Source organism: Vanderwaltozyma polyspora, genomic scaffold, assembly GCF_000150035.1.
Source record: "Vanderwaltozyma polyspora DSM 70294 KpolScaffold1043 genomic scaffold, whole genome shotgun sequence".
Classification (NCBI taxonomy): domain Eukaryota; kingdom Fungi; phylum Ascomycota; class Saccharomycetes; order Saccharomycetales; family Saccharomycetaceae; genus Vanderwaltozyma; species Vanderwaltozyma polyspora.
In genome coordinates, this window is record NW_001834675.1 from 1 (window position 1) to 16,577 (window position 16,577).

At 34.0% G+C, this 16,577-nt stretch overlaps 9 protein-coding genes across 9 annotated transcripts; 6 read left to right on the forward strand and 3 right to left on the reverse strand.

The window, feature by feature from the left end:
• Positions 1-1,440: 1,440 nt before the first annotated feature.
• On the forward strand, positions 1,441-4,608 carry Kpol_1043p1 (uncharacterized protein; the record flags this gene model as incomplete). The annotated part of the gene is made up of 1 exon (XM_001645619.1): positions 1,441-4,608. The coding sequence occupies one exon, from the start codon at positions 1,441-1,443 to the stop codon at positions 4,606-4,608; it is 3,168 nt and encodes a 1,055-aa protein (XP_001645669.1).
• A 439-nt stretch (positions 4,609-5,047) lies between these two features.
• On the forward strand, positions 5,048-5,869 carry PDL32 (putative ADP-ribose 1''-phosphate phosphatase; the record flags this gene model as incomplete). The annotated part of the gene is made up of 1 exon (XM_001645620.1): positions 5,048-5,869. One exon carries the CDS (start codon positions 5,048-5,050, stop codon positions 5,867-5,869), a length of 822 nt encoding a protein of 273 aa, XP_001645670.1.
• Positions 5,870-6,231: 362 nt separating this feature from the next.
• Positions 6,232-7,083, forward strand: SWP1 (dolichyl-diphosphooligosaccharide-protein glycotransferase; the record flags this gene model as incomplete). The annotated part of the gene is made up of 1 exon (XM_001645621.1): positions 6,232-7,083. One exon carries the CDS (start codon positions 6,232-6,234, stop codon positions 7,081-7,083), a length of 852 nt encoding a protein of 283 aa, XP_001645671.1.
• A 153-nt stretch (positions 7,084-7,236) lies between these two features.
• Positions 7,237-7,806, reverse strand: IMP1 (endopeptidase catalytic subunit IMP1; the record flags this gene model as incomplete). Its single annotated transcript, XM_001645622.1, has 1 exon — positions 7,237-7,806. One exon carries the CDS (start codon positions 7,804-7,806, stop codon positions 7,237-7,239), a length of 570 nt encoding a protein of 189 aa, XP_001645672.1.
• Positions 7,807-8,308: 502 nt separating this feature from the next.
• On the reverse strand, positions 8,309-9,145 carry SRL4 (Srl4p; the record flags this gene model as incomplete). The annotated part of the gene is made up of 1 exon (XM_001645623.1): positions 8,309-9,145. One exon carries the CDS (start codon positions 9,143-9,145, stop codon positions 8,309-8,311), a length of 837 nt encoding a protein of 278 aa, XP_001645673.1.
• A 523-nt stretch (positions 9,146-9,668) lies between these two features.
• On the forward strand, positions 9,669-10,421 carry LUC7 (Luc7p; the record flags this gene model as incomplete). The annotated part of the gene is made up of 1 exon (XM_001645624.1): positions 9,669-10,421. The coding sequence occupies one exon, from the start codon at positions 9,669-9,671 to the stop codon at positions 10,419-10,421; it is 753 nt and encodes a 250-aa protein (XP_001645674.1).
• A 1,203-nt stretch (positions 10,422-11,624) lies between these two features.
• On the forward strand, positions 11,625-13,199 carry Kpol_1043p7 (Nup35/Nup53 family RNA-binding protein; the record flags this gene model as incomplete). Its single annotated transcript, XM_001645625.1, has 1 exon — positions 11,625-13,199. The coding sequence occupies one exon, from the start codon at positions 11,625-11,627 to the stop codon at positions 13,197-13,199; it is 1,575 nt and encodes a 524-aa protein (XP_001645675.1).
• Positions 13,200-14,110: 911 nt separating this feature from the next.
• On the forward strand, positions 14,111-15,415 carry RAM1 (protein farnesyltransferase; the record flags this gene model as incomplete). The annotated part of the gene is made up of 1 exon (XM_001645626.1): positions 14,111-15,415. One exon carries the CDS (start codon positions 14,111-14,113, stop codon positions 15,413-15,415), a length of 1,305 nt encoding a protein of 434 aa, XP_001645676.1.
• A 161-nt stretch (positions 15,416-15,576) lies between these two features.
• SRP14 (RNA-binding signal recognition particle subunit SRP14) lies at positions 15,577-15,996 on the reverse strand (the record flags this gene model as incomplete). Its single annotated transcript, XM_001645627.1, has 1 exon — positions 15,577-15,996. The coding sequence occupies one exon, from the start codon at positions 15,994-15,996 to the stop codon at positions 15,577-15,579; it is 420 nt and encodes a 139-aa protein (XP_001645677.1).
• Between the last annotated feature and the right edge of the window lie 581 nt (positions 15,997-16,577).

Consider the following 16,577-nt stretch of genomic DNA (forward strand, 5'->3'; position numbering starts at 1 on the left):
GCCTTGGGAAGTGTTTACAACTCCACACTATATAATACCACTAAGATAAGATACATACTTGTGCCATGATCTCATACATATAAAGAGACTGACACTCATGAATCATTAATCATCAATCATTCCATCGTGTAGTATATTGTATTTGTAGAATCTACACTCTGTCACGTGACCTGAAAATCAGTATCAGTATCGGTATCACGTGGCCAAATTATAGACAAAGGCACCAACCATTACCATTACCATAATTATCTATTAATTAATACTATGAAACACGACTCTCCTTAATTCCTTATCCCTTATATTCCATAATCCTTTGTATTCCCTTCCCAACAGTTACCCGCCCTACCACCACTTCATATCCGGGTAACACTGCGTGTGGCCCACCCCCCTTCCCCTCCCCTTCCCTTCCCTCAATCGCCCCCCCCACCAATTAACTAACCAACTAACTAAAACCAGTCAATTCTTTGTTTTTCGCAAATTAAAAAAAAATTAGATCGACCGCCGCACACAAAGACAACACAAAAAACACAAAGAGAACACAAAAACATACATACATACATACATATATTACATATGTACATTACACAAAAAAGAACATACTCTCTTTTATTAGTAGCTCTTTCGATATAAATAGCAAAAACAATCTATAATATATCGATATCAGAGCCCCAAGTTACAACAACCACAATAGTAATAGTCTTCTTTGAGTTTTCAACCCAAGATACTTCACCTTCGTATACTATACTATACTATACTATACCATTCTATCCTATTCTATACTAATAAGAAACCCAAATATTGTATATTAATATTCACTGCCCAGTAGCTTATTCCCATAGCTCAATTCATTGTTAGCAACCAATTCGAACAGCAAGAGTTTCATTTCAAGGAAGGGGAAATTTGTTATTAATATTAATATTAATTTTTTAGTGTTAGTGTCAGTGTTAATTGTATATCATAACATATCATAGCATAGGCTTTGTTATTGTAGGATTTGTTTTTTTTTTATCCTTCTCGTTTTGATCTTTTTTTTTTGTTTAGGTGTTGATTTTGATTTTGGTTTTGGTTTTGTTTGTTTTGCATTAATTGATACCTTTAGATTGTCCTTTTTTAACTCTATATTTATTTTTTTGGTTTGATTTTTTTCAGCTTGGTTTCTAATTTTAAGGTGAATCAATTATAGAAAAGGCTGATTTCGAAGTGGGAGTAAGAATCAAAAATAAAATAATATAAAAAAAGAACAGTCATTTCCAATAATTATAAAAATACAGTATATTATTCTGTCAGCTGTTTGTGTTCTGAGTTTTTCTTTATTGTACTCTTCAATCGGTTTTTATTTCCTTCCCATTCATTTGGTTCCAGAAATAAAATAGAATAATATAAAATTAAGAAAATAAAAAAATTGAGACACACTCAATCGAACCATAATTAATTATATAAATGTTCAGGTCTCGTAGAGTTTCAAGAGCTCCTGAAGAACCTGTTAATTTAGGTGCTTTGGCTGCTGCCTCAGCCATTGGCAAAGCATTGCATACCAATGGAAGAGGAGTAGATCACTCAAAATTACCTGCTTATAATAATAATAACGCAGGCAATCCTGTCCAACCCAATTCATCAGGTGCAACCACCACCAACAATAATTCCAATCGTCGGAATTCCATAATGCGTACCAGTAATAGCAATAGCCGAAATGGTAGCAGGAAAAATAGTATACAGAATCGTAATCTTTCATCCCAACCTTCAAACTCAAATTTGAAATCAAGTGCGAAACCCATGAGAAGAAACTCAATGATTGTTCAGAGAGATAGTAGTGCAAACAAACCACGTACTTCAAGCTTACAAAATTCAAACCAACAGATTAGAAGCAATTCAGCTTCGGGTTCAATTGTAAGGAGAAGACAAAGTGTCATAAAACAATCAGAATATGATGTAGATCCACAACATGCATTCACCGAATTCGGTGGGAAACAGGCTTCCCCTGGGATCATGCATAGAAAACCATCTTCTACTTCTCTAAATAGAAATTCTAGTAGAACAAACTCAATGTCAAGAAATGATTCAATGACTTCAAAAAGATATGTCCCTGGTCCACACGGCTTGATCGCCATAGAGGTACCGGTTGTGGCCCAACAACCACAAGACCCTCAAGGAAACAGGAAAGTAAGACGTTCTGTATCAGCAACATTCCATAATGCATCATCGAGATCTGGCTCTTTGAAAAATAAATCTTCATCAAACTCTTTGAAAGCACAAGAAAATCCATTGAGAAAAAGCTCTTCAAGAAATTCTTTAGCACAACCTCAAGAAAAGAGAAAATCATCTTTAACTGGGTCAAAAGACTCTAAAGTGCACGGTGCCAATAACGGTAACAATCATAACAACAATATTAATAATAAAAATAAAGTCAAAAATAATAATCATAACAATACTAATAGTAATAGTAAAAACCAAAATCAAAGTTCTCAAAAGCCTCATTCTACCCATTCGGTTAGCCACATGCATTCAAAGCCAAGAATATTAAAGGAAGAAGATATGTCTTTATTTGACACATCTGTTCAAGAAGAAACAGAACAAGAACTTAATGACGAAAACCTAGAAATAAGACCAATGATGATACAATCTAATCATTTGGAAGGTTTGAATAGAAGACCAAAGGACATAAAAATTGTACCAGATGAAAAGGAAGTTGCGAATCCACCTAAGGAAAAATATCAAACCAATGCTATCGGTGAAGATACCAAGAAAATAGAAACAGGTATTCCTGAAGAAGATGAAAATAGTAAATTCAACAATATAGAAATTAAGGAAAATAGAGAAATCCAACCCGATGTAAAAGATATTTCAAATGAAGATGTATTGCCTCTAGATGCAGGATCATTGAACTCTATAAATAATGGTGTTGAAGAAAGAGATAACGGGGATAATCAAGAGATCAGACATCCTGAAAATGAGGAAATGAAAGAAGTGATAAAATCTGAAAATTTGGAAAGCTCACATATTGATGAAAACAATAAACCAGATTTGAACGAAATTGTAGATAAAAATGCCCCTGGAAAAACATTGGACGAATCATCAGAAAAACTCGAAAAGGACGTATCCTCTGAAACAGAAGAAACTACTAAAGTTTCAAACACAGAGAATAAAGAAAATGAAATTTTAGAAGTTGGAAGTGAAACAGCTCCTAGTGTTGAAAATGGATCTAATGCTGAAAGTAGTGGTGTTGATAACATACAGGATAAAATTTTACAAGATAATAATCCTTATAAAATGGCAGAAATTAATGCATCTGAAGTATTTGAGGATGCTAATGGTAATATGGAAGTTGGTAATAATCAAGATTTTGCCTCTCCTCTAAAGCTACAAAAGGAAACAAGTAATGCCAGTGTCTCCAGTGATAAAAGTGGAAAGGAAGGCAGCCCTAACATGGCACAATATTTACGTGCAATTAGCCCACATTTAGCCAACCAATCTTCTGCTTTGCCTATCCATCCTGCCAATTCTAGGTCTCCATTGTCAAAAGTAGTTAATGGTTCAAATTCAGAAAATCCTCCAACAGAACAAAAGTATAGTGCAAAAACTACTTCGCCAATAAAGTCAGCAATGAAGAAAAATCCAACAACTTCAAGTAAGGAGAACACTTATGGTAATGCCAGTTCACCTGCTAGCCAGGCATATCTTTCATTGACGACAGCAGAGAACACTAGATTAAATGCCCAGATTGCTGCATCCGATGTTTCCAGAAAACCAACAATTGTTAGGGCAAATACAAGACCAAGATCAATGGTCTCTAACAGAAATAGAAACTCGTTAGTTGAACCCGTCAAGGGTAAGGGTCAGTCTGGTACTACTTCCCCAGCTAATCGTCATTCTATGCTTTCTAATACTTCTGTAGAAAGAAGAGGAAGCAAATTAATGAGCAATACTAATAATAATAAATCACCAAACACTACCTCAACTCAAAGTAAATCTACTGAAGCCAAACCTAATTATAAACCTACGAGTCCATCTAATTTATCAAATAACATATTGTATCCTAAGGAGCCACCACAAAAGAGATCTAGTTTCGAAAAAGTAAGAAATTCTGATGGTGCGATAGGCTTCAAGAGTATGTCTTTAAGAGATAGCGCTCGTTTAGAAGCTGCACAAATAGATCAAAGACAAGCTTCTAATGCTAATTCTCAATGGTCCAACCCTATGGGAGGTGATTGGAAATCAAGATTCCAAGATTCCGACTCTGATGATGAGGGCTATAGCAAGCCATCTAGCGGTGGCTTCTCTGGTAGAAGAGGTGATATGACACCTCCGAATCCTGCATTCAAAGGACATTATAGTGCAGATGATCATTCAAATTTGAGGTCAGTTTCAGAAAATGTTTCACCAAACAAGATAAATAAGAAATGGAGTAAGCTTTCACTAAGATCATCAAGTGTGGGTGATAAAAACCAATTGAATGCCTCGCGTATGTCCAATACAAATGGTGGAATGCCTTCTAATAATCCAGTACCCGGAGAGTCATCGACTAGAAGCGAAAGTGATGCCAAAAACAAAACTACTTTTGGAACCAAATTGAAGAAATTGTTTGGCAGGAAAAAAGAACAACAACAGTAATTTATTGTTTCTTTGTTTTTTTCATTTCGATCTTTAATATTTGTGTGAGTGTTTTTCTCTCTACCAAATTATTTTTATGTTGCCATTAATTATAAAATATTTTAGATTAATTTAACATTAAATTGAATGTATCATTATAATACATACATCAGATGCATTTATTATATGTTTAGTATGAGTAGACATTATTTGTAATATTTATCATTATCATTATCATTATTATATTTGTACTTCAAGTCATGATTAATCATACTTTCACTTTATTCTTATGTACAATCAAATGTTGAAGTTATGCGACTCTCTTTCCCGTTAATTTACTTCAATGGGCTTTAAGGCAACTTGAAAAGAAATCATTCTTTAACTTGACTGATATAGTATATAAGAAGTGATATATTTTGATATCTACATTTAAACACGATATAGAAATTCATCGATAGATATGAGAATTGTACTTTGTGATACCAACAAAACTGTTTGTTCTCTATGGAGAAAGATGCTGCCAAAGTCCCTTTTGGACAAAGGGAAAGTAGAGGTTCACAACACAACTTTTGAAGCATTAGCTCATAAATTATATAAAACCAATGTCAATCAATTATCAAAGGAGGGGACTAGACCATATTGTTCTCCTGAAAAATGTGTTGTTGTATCACCAGGGAATTCGTTTGGGTACCTTGGAGGAGGATTTGATTTAGCCCTTTGTGAGTATTATGGAGGTAAACCCTTTGAAACATGGTTTAGATCGAAATTAAACAATGAATATTATCCTATAGGATCATCTACTTTAATAGATGCCTATGATTATTTCTTACCAGAATCAAGTGACAAGATAAGGCATATATTACATGTTCCAACGATAGTTGCTCCCTCGCATTCAAGTTTTATGAAAGCAGAACCTTTAAGATCAGGATATGAGCCAGTTTTTAATGCAACTTGGAATTCACTCAGGTCTTTTCCATCCTGTTGTGATACAATAATAATGTCTGGATTATATACTGGATACGCAGGGGTCCCAGCTGAAGTCAGTTGTAAAAGCATGTCATTTGCGATCACATTGTACCATTTATGTGAAATTTTACCAAAAGATGTGGTAAACCTTTTGACAATGTACTACTTAGGTTATCCATTTGAAGATTTTTTCCTTCATACAGCAAGCGAACAATTGGAGTTGTTGGGAATAGATAAGGAACAGCTTATCGCATTCGATGTCACCAGAGACTTTATAGATGCCATTATTCCATCGCATCTTCTAGACTCTCTCTAAAGAAGGTTATATCCAATATATCTTCCAAAAAATTTAATAAAAAAGGGAATGCATGATGGCAAAACACATCACAATGATAACATCGATGTTATCCCATCTTTCAAACCCTATAGAGCTTATATGATCATTGTAAATAGGATAGAATATATGTAGTCGTAACCCTTATATATTGATTTAACAATGTCATTGTCTAGTATATCACGTGACTTTGAATATTTTTAGCAGTATCGAAAATATTAATGAAATCTATTAAAAGGTGAAACTTTAGAGAAGTACAAGAGACAAGATAGCAGAAGAATTGGAAGTTTTTTACAGTTGGAGACTAATTGAAGGTGTTTTGGAGGCTCTGTAAGTGGTTCATTATGCAGTTTTCTAAAGTTTTGGTGATTTTTATCGCTTTGTTTTATCAAAGTTTAGCTTTCAGCATTTCTAATGGTAAGATTAATTTCCCTGGAAGTGGGAAATCTGCAATTTCAATTGACAAATTTGATACTAAAATCAATTCCAAGGGACTGAGTCATAAAGTTACTGTAAAAGATTTAGAAGAAATCATTGAATTTGGTTTTTCAATCCCTTCAAACTCTGATAATGCGATTAAAAGTCATTTATTATTGGGTTTCCCAAGGGATGGTTTGGAAACTGTAATTGAACCTTTGGTACAAAAGAAGGATGATAAGTTAGTCTATCTATTCAATATCAGATTAAACGCTTTATCAAAGGCATTATTATCAAGAGCTGTTGAAAATCAGGAATCTTTAGAGGCTACTTTGCTATTAGCTAATGAAGATAATAAAAACAATAATATCTTCGGCAGGGTATTCCAGTTAACTCTATCACCAGATTTGGAAGTTCAATATACAAAGCCATCTAGATTTGGTTTCAAGGATGAAATTCATCATATTTTCCGTTCACCACCAAAAGCTGCTCCAGCATTCATTGCTCAAGTATTCTCACTTGCTATCGCTGGTTGTGTAGTTTTGTTGATTGGTACTTGGTTATCAACTGGTGTTTTATCAAATATGTGTATCCCAGGCGGTATGAACTCCATCTACTTCATTGTCATGATTTCTTCAATTGTTGGATTTGAATATATTTTCACTAATTATTACTTGGGAGTCTCTATTTTCGAAACTTTACACGCTGGTTTATATTTAATCATTCCAAGTTTAATCATTGGTACTAAATTCCTAAGAAACATTGGGAAACAAATCTAATGACCATTTTATAGTATATATTTTAGAAAAGTAATAGATATATTTACAAGTAATTGTTTTTAAAAAGGAATAAAAATGAATATGAAATGCTCTATAATGAATATATATTTGTATGTATGTAGTTGTAACCGTGCAAAATAATGGGAGAGAAAGTTAATTATCGTTACTTTCTTCAACATATATGTTTTTAATCCACCTGAAACCTAAAATGTTAGTTAATGAACCGTTCCAAAAGGGTTTGTTGAAATCATTTGCTGCAACGATTTTACCTTTTATTAAGCCCATCGGAATTGAATTGTATGTCCTTGAATCGAGAGAATGAGAGAGGTTATCACCAGTAACCCAAACATGACCGTCTGGAACTTGAATATATGATTCAAATGGTTCATCCAAATCCGTACCTTCACGAATAGCATTCAAACTTGGATCAATCAATATATAATCTCCAGGCATACCTGTTATTCTCTTGCAAACTCGATGGCTTGGATCAGTAGGTTTTGCTGCTACTATACAATCACCAATCTGGCATCCTTTACCATCTTTATACTTCTTTATAGCATGCACATAATCGTTTTCTGCAGCTAAAGTAGGTAACATCGATTCACCTCTTGTTTCAGTAAATTCATAGATATAGCTATGGGTAATATGAAGAAAACAGATTGCTCGTATTGTATATGAAAAGGCACTTGTAAAAGGTTTTAAAGACGCAGCAGCAGAAGACATTTGATACCTATTTGTAATGTGTTGTTCCTAATCTATGATCCAATACCACCTTCTTCTTAAACCTTGTTTATATCAATGGTTGAAATTTAAATTTTAGATAAAATTATGCATCTTTTCATATATGGAAGCATAGAAAGATGTCAGTGTATGCATAATGAATGAGTAGTAATTGATAAAGGATTAATAAAGAATTGAATCGACATGGAATGAAATGAAATGAGTAGTATCGATATATTATTCCAATTAAATAGTAGAGCTAGTAATGTTTTAAAGAGAAAAAAAATTTGTAGCTATTATTAAATATTGAAGTAGTAAAAGATATGGAATGTTGGGTTTGGCCAATATCATTATCTATGGTTGATTGGAGAACGAACTTATATTTGAAATGCTTTGGTCCTAATTATTTTGTTATTAGTCTTATTTGTTTTAATTTAATTAAAATGGATAGAAATGTGTGAAGTTGAACTTGAGAGGGTAGGGGAGGAGAGAGATGCGGAGATGATTATCTCTTTCTCTTTGTGTAGACGTCTCTTGGTAAGACATGGAAACCTCTTCTTCCATCTTCAATACATTTTACAAATTCTTTTGCAAAAGCAGGACAAAGGTTTTTCCAATTATTATAATCAACAATATGAGGTAAAAAGATCAATAGCATTTTAATCTTTGGTAATTGACTTTTCTCTATTGAGGTTTTACCTCTTTGACTCAATTCAGAAGATAAACCGTCGTGAAATTGGTTCAAAGCCATTTTGGAACATAAATAATGTGAAGCATATAATAAAGAACCATCAGGTTGCTCACAGGACATATTTATAATATAAAATGAAGGGTTTTCCAATCTCTGCTGGATTTGAGGAATAATTTCTGTTAGATAGTATTTAGTGGCAATCATTACGTTTGTGAGATTAATTGTCACACATCTCTCCAGATGTTCGATTCTCTCCTCTACAGACAACAATTCCTCATAATCAGTACTATAAAGACTCTCCAAACCTTCTTGAAGATTGTTAATAAAGACAGTGACGTTAATCTCATTATCCTTAATAAATTTTAAACTTTCTAACAATTTATCTCTATTCGAAAGTGAAGAACACTCAACAAAAGTATAATTTTTCACAAAGGCCTCTTGCATAGTTAACAAATAAGAAATATCATTAGTATCAATATTAATAACCTTTGAATTGTAGTTCAAAACAAAAGTTTTACAAACTTCTAACCCAAACTTATTAGAAGATCCACCTAATATCAACACTGTATCTACCCCAGCTTCAAACGTCTTGCCACTACCAAAAGTCTCATAAATCCTGTTCACAGTATTGTAAACACTCTTGATCAACATTTTAAAAATCTTCAAGATCCTTATCCTAAAGCAACTCTATCTCTATCACTATCTCTATTAATACAATCCCAAAAATTATTACTCTTAGATCTTCAAAATGATACAAATACCTTAAATCTTATAACCGAATTTATTCTTGAAACAGACAAAGATACAAATTATACCAAAATATCACAGACAATACCTGATAATATAAACCCAACCTGACAGTTTACTGCTAGAATATATCAACTCTTCCTTACCTTTATATCAACTTCAAAACTGTTGATCATCAATCCAATATGTTTTTATTTAATGACGTTTTTAATTCTGGAAGTTCCCTTCCAAAAGCTTTAAATATTTAGCGATGAGCTGAGATGAGATGAGATGAACTGATAGACACTTTTAAAGAGATGTGATTAAGAAGGGAAGAGATAGAGGACCAAGAGGTTGGTTTTAGAGGTATATTGATAGTTTGTGATAGTGTGTGTCTGGTTTATTGTTGTTGTTTTCTCTCCACATATAGATTTATATTCAGTTAAAGATGAGTACACCTGCTGCAGAACAACGTAAATTGTTGGAACAACTTATGGGTAGAGATGGTGGATATGAACAACAACATCATCACGGTGGTAGAGGGAGGTATGGTGTAGTTCAGAAGGATCTGGGACTACATGATGCTAGAATTTGTAAGTCCTATCTGGTTGGTGAATGTCCTTATGATTTATTTTTGGGGACAAAACAGAGTATGGGTAGATGTCCCCAGATCCACTTGGCCAAGTATAGGATACAGTATGAGAAGGAAGGAGGTGGGTTTCCTGAATTTGAAAGAGAGTATTATGCCATTTTATCCAAGTTTGTGAATGAGTGCAATGGTCAAATTGCGGTTGCTTTGAAGAACTTGGAACATACCCCCGAGGAGAGGGAAAAGATCAATAATGTTACTCAAGAATTAGATGTGCTGGATACAAAGATAGGTCTTATGGATCAAGAGATTGTGAGTCTTTTGAAAGCGGATGAAGTGTCGAAGGCAATGGCCCAATCCTTGAAATTGGAAGACATGAAGTTGGAAAGAGTAGAAGTAGCTAAGAGAGTAAGAAATATTACTGAAAATGTAGGACAGAGTGCACAACAGAAGTTGCAAGTTTGTGAAGTATGTGGAGCTTATCTATCTCGTCTGGATACAGATAGAAGAATAGCTGACCACTTCCTGGGAAAGATTCATCTTGGTTACGTTAAGATGCGTGAAGAATTAGAAACACTGAGAAACAAACAGAAGAAGAGAACGCTGAAGTAATACAGGTAACCAGATAATTAGATAGAATAGATTTCAGAGGGTACCATTGATTGACGAAAGAAGTTCTCAATTGTCACAACCATGAAATGACAGTCCCACCTGAATTCAAGAAGCTGTTCAAAAATGCCAACAAAAATTTTGCTGGCATTTTTATAGAACGATGTTTTATTTCTCGAGGAACTACGTATATGTATATTGTATATGGGGTATGTTTAGTATAATAGTACTTTATGTAAGGTGGATGAGTCTGGGTTCCTATGAAATTAGGATTCTTCTTGGATGTCCACAATTTTTAGTGATGTATATTCAATACCTTGTCTTGGAGTGTCATTTTTCTGGTTACAGCATTTGTAGAGGGACGATCAAAGTTATAAATAACACTGCTCAAAAGTTTTGGTACCATAATATTGAGATCCCAAAGGTGCCTGTTTAACAAGATTTGTTGCCTTTAAGTGCCTTTATCTGCTTCAATGATGGAATGCACGTGATACATATGGATAACCCCCAATCTGACAATATGGTATGAAACATATCGTAAATAATGATAATAAATCATGTGATATATTATCTATGGTGTCATGGTATATATATATATATATACCATGACACTATTAAATGGCTGATTATTTTGTCATGAATCAAACATTGCATTTTAACAAAACACATATGGTGCCTACAGCGCTGCTCTATCTTACGATAGATCAATATCTACTCTATGAGGTTTATACACCAATCAATGACGGAAAAGAGTATTGGGTCAGATGACTTAAGTTACGTAGTTATTTCGAATGAAAAAAAATACTCCCATCAAATGGTAACTAACAATTAGTATTTGTATCCAGTGCTCCCTGTATAAACAAACAATAAAACTGATCATACTATTATTGCATTCAGCACGACATTAGAACCATCAGTTTCTTCTTGATACATCTACCGGATAACTACCTAAGATCATGTGACTAGAAAATATATATCACGTGTAATACACCACTTCAATGTCCGGGTAACATTAGTATATTCCAATATTTTCAATAACAAACATCGATTTAGAAAATTTGTATGTCATGTCAACTTGAAGATGTAGTTGATATAAGAAGAGGTTACTGAATTTGAATTGATCTAGGAGGTTAGCCCTTGGCTTTGTAGTCTCTACTGGTGGTCATTGTACAGATATTCAGTTCTCGTTATAGGTATATTTAGTTGATGTTTGGCGCAAGTGGACAGTCAGGAAATAGCAGGTTTGCAAATGTTTCAGTGAACATGGCTCAACAGATGCCAAATCAAAATTCTCAATCCGGAGGTGGACAACAGCAAGTTTATCAGCAGATACCTACCCAGCCTCAACAACAGTATTTATCATTGCATAATTCTGGTTCTAATAGTGTATTTGGTTCAGATCAATCTCAATATCAGCAGAATTCTCAGCAACAGGAGCCCGTTTGGTTTAATAATCCTAAAAAGAGATCTATTCCACAAACTATTGTGAGAAGACCAACTAAACAAACTGGTACTACAGGTGGTTCGATGGCTACCTCTGGAGCTTCGACTACATCTTTATCTTCCGGATCAACCAATATTAATGCAAACAGTGGATTTGAAAACTTAACTTTTGGATCAAAGAAATCTGCAATGATGTTCAATTCTCAAAATAACCAAGGCTCTGGATTACAACATGGTGGTGACAATAATTTGCTTGTTGACTCCAATGAAGCTCCACCTACAGTTTCATTATATGATTGGAAACGTGAAGATGACTTAGGGACTATGAGCAGTTTACCATCTAACTGGGATGGCTCACAATCAACAAACACATTGGGTGAAAGTTTAATTTCTTCTGCTCGTCCAGAAAGTTTGAACGAATCATCGGCTCTCTCACTGGGCACTTCAAAATTGGATACTTCTGCTAATGCATTTGATAAAAATAATGAAAAGAATCTATTTTCAAATCAAGCATCATCAAAATTCGAAAAATCTAACAAAGTTACAGGTTCACCTAGCTCACCAACAAATAGTGAAGGTGCAGTTATAGTATTTGGTTATCCAGAGTCCGTATCAAATTCAATTATAACACATTTCTCTAAATTTGGTAATATTTTAGAAGATTTCCAAGTATTACGTAGTGCTTCTGGTATAAATGTCTCAACTCTTCGATTATGTGGTCAAAAATTGGATCAAAATGTCAGCAATGAAAGGAAATACCCTATTTTTACAGGAGATGGTTGGGTGAAACTTACCTATGATTCTTCTGCATCTGCATTAAGAGCATTACAAGAAAACGGTACGATTCTAGGTGGTTCATTAATTGGATGTATTCCATACTCTAAAGAAGCAGTTGAGCAATTGGCATCATGTAAAATTGAGAAGATTGACGATATCGGTCTTTTTAACCATCGTATTACTGAAGCTTTAAGTACTAACAACGAAATCATTACTCCAGGGGAATCACATGTCACGGAACCAGCAACAGTTTCTATGCTGTCACTAGGTTCAACAAAGAAACCAGAGATGCAAACACCACTAATGGGAACAACCCAAGATACACTTACACCAAATATTTCCAATCAATTGAAGTCTCCATTATCAACACGCAGATTAGATATCAAAGATGGGAAATCATTATTTGTTCATAATGCCAATTCAGACAATCACAATTTCTTAAGATCTTTAGAGAACAAGATGCGTCACCAAGAGGAATTAAACGTACAACAGAAACAACAACAAACCGCCAGTCTATTGCACAAGGTTAACGACTGGCTATTCGGATGGAACGATCTCTAAACATATCTCATCACAGCCTAATCAAATCAATCATTCAAGTACACCATCGACCATAGATCATCGACCATCGACCATCGACCATCTAACATTTCCATAAAATACTCCATCTTCCGTGTTTTTTGTTTTTCTTCTTCTCCTCCTCCTCTTCTGTCTTTACCACTAACCATAAATACTCAAATCATTTATATATATACAAAATATTGCATTCAAATTGTCAATCCAAAGAGAATCTAAAACCATTTCGAACTTTCAAGGGTCTGGATAAACCTCCATTTCTTTTTTAATTTTTCTAATCCATTTCTACTCAACGCCAATTACAAATCTGACCCACCACTCCACAGCGTGGATAAAGATGTCCATCTACAAATGAAAAGAACAGAATTCAAACCCAATCATCATCAGAATATTAACTAAACAGGTACACTTGTCCTTTATTTTAACTTCTGGAATTTTGGATTACGTATTAACCTGGCATCTTACCTTAAAGGGTAATTACATGATTGTTTCAACTTGGAATAGAAAATGAACAATTTTCGAAAATTCGAGTTTCGACTGAAAAATTATCATGCTTCTGCGAGGTTATCTGAGGTTTTTGGATGGAATTCTTTTTAAAACATGGTGCTACCTGACATGCAAAGTTTAAGCAAAAATGTTGCTTCGACAACGATTTTAAGCAGTTTCGAACAGCTTTAAATTTGGTTTAATGAGATTGATTAATGAGTTTTGTTAAGCAGTGGAAGGGGGGCTAGGTAGATTCGAGTGGGTGGAAGAAGATCTGGTGGTTTTGTTGTTCATTTGATTCATTTCCTTATATTTATATTTATATATACATATATATATATATCTATTGTTGGAATTATTTTTGATCACCAATGGCTTTATGATGTTAATGAAATTTAATTATTGAAAATATGGTTGGTGAAATTAGACGTGCAAAGTTTATTGGGAATTTACTGGGTAGACGTCGAGAGATTGTGGAACAAGTAGTCTCTGAAGAACCATATAAAGAAGATCAGGAAGACGACAACGACAACGACAACGACAACGACAACGACGTAGAAGAAATTGAAATATTGATGAAAGAACAAGATACTGAAACTACAGAAGCAAGAGCTCATGTCATCAATGATTGTGTCTCACTTTTAACAGCTGTTAATGAAAAGGCAGAGTTGAAATCAGATTTCCATAGACAATATTTAGACTATGCTTTCCAAATTAAATTACCACCTCAAATGACAGCTTTGGATGCTTCTCAACCGTGGATTCTTTATTGGGTGCTTAATTCTTTGGCTATGTTGTCTGAAGATTTGGTCAGTGATGAAATGAGAAGACGTATTGAGGAAAAAGCCTTTGCCATCTCTCCAGAAGGTGGTCCATTCGGTGGTGGTATTGGACAATTACCACATCTAGCTGCTACTTATGCAAGTATTGAAGCATTATCTTCATGTGCCAATAGTAATGGTTCTTGGGATAAAATTGATAAGAAAAGCATCTACAATTGGTTACTCTCTGTCAAACAAGAAAATGGTGGGTTCAAGACCTGTTATTCAGTTGGTGAAGTAGATACAAGAGGTGTTTATTGTGCTCTTAGCGTGGCTTCAATGTTGAATATCCTTACTGATGAACTAGTTGAAAATACTTTACAATATTTGATCAACTGTCAAAATTATGAAGGTGGGTTTGGCGGTTGTCCATTTGAAGATGAAGCTCATGGTGGGTATACCTTCTGTGCCGTTGCAAGTTTAGCCATTATGGGTGCGTTGGATAAAATAAACATCCCAAAATTAATAGATTGGTGTGCAACTAAACAGTATAATGAAGAAAAAGGTTTCTGCGGTAGAAGCAATAAACTGGTAGATGGTTGTTACAGTTTTTGGGTCGGTGGTACTGTAGCTATACTGGAAGCATATGGTTACGGTGAATATATTATGAATCACAACGAAATGAGAGAATACATTTTACGTTGTTGTCAAGACACCAAGAGACCTGGTTTAAGAGATAAACCTGGAAAAAATCCGGATTTCTATCATACAAACTATGTTTTAGCTGGTCTATCAGTTGTTGAATATACGTTCAAAATCGATAATCCAAAAGATCCATTTTCCATAAGTGCGGAACCAAGAAAAGGTGTCCCATCTTCCAACATTACAGCAATCAATCCTGTCTACTGTCTACCAATTGATTTGGTCAAAAACTTTGCTAATCATTTTAAATAATTTTGAATGCATTATTTATTTTGTATACTAAATAGTCAATAATATTTAATAATTGTGATAATCTCTAAAATATTCTATAATGTACATCATGCCCCAGGATCAATCCCAGTATCCTCAAGATAAATATATCAAGGAATAGATATATCAGTATCTTACTAAATTCAATTTTTGGTAACTTTCTTCCCCTTTGAGGCCTTCTTCTTCTTCTTTTTAATCAACCCATTCATGTTACTTCTCACCACAGATGAATATTCTTGCCAAAATTTGTCCAAGTCATCAGGAGATACGACAGTGGAACATTTGACTTTATCCTTATGGGAACCATAACTTGCTCTAATCAAGATAGAGTAGCTTTTATCAGAAATTTCTTCATTATCAATTGTAACAGTTTGGGCCTTTTTAGAGACATCATAATGTGGCTTATTCAAAGAATCATGCTCGGTGGCTGGTTCTACGGGATCATAACTAACCAACCTCTTTACGTTCATACGAACTGATATATGCTTTTCATTGGCAATCTTAAAGAATTCACCTAGCTTTACCAAAAACTCTTGCGTACTCAAAACACCAGCATTTGACATTTTTCTGAACCAAATAACTTCAACTCAATTCCCCAAATAAAGTCTCAATATAAACCAATTCGTATACCTTGAATTCTTAATACCTCATGGATACAATATCAACCTAAAATCCTAATATTTAACAAGTTAATTATTGGTTGTCTATGTGTGTGAGTGTGTGTGTTCTTAAAAGTATCGTCAAATTGAGTTAAAATTGGAAAAGTTCAATTATCACCAAAATCACGTGATAATATATATAATATCAAAAAATTGGTCCAAGATTTAACAACTTTAAAGGAATTGGTTGAATCAACAAAATCAATTGTGGATGATTATTGTCAGTTGAGATGGTTCTAGTCTAACCGGCTTGTGAAATTTGTAATTAAATTGTGTTACTTGAGGGTTTGCGTTTTTCCAGAGATTTTAAAAGGGTTGTTGTGACTATTTTACAATTAAAGTGGGTGACTCTCAATTTCTCACAGGTGTCCTTTAAGGAAGAGATATAGAATTGTAGAATACTAATTTGTGTGATATATATTTGGATCAAACTAAGTACTGGGATTGAGTTTTGAAAGGTATAATACTGCTATTTATAGATAATC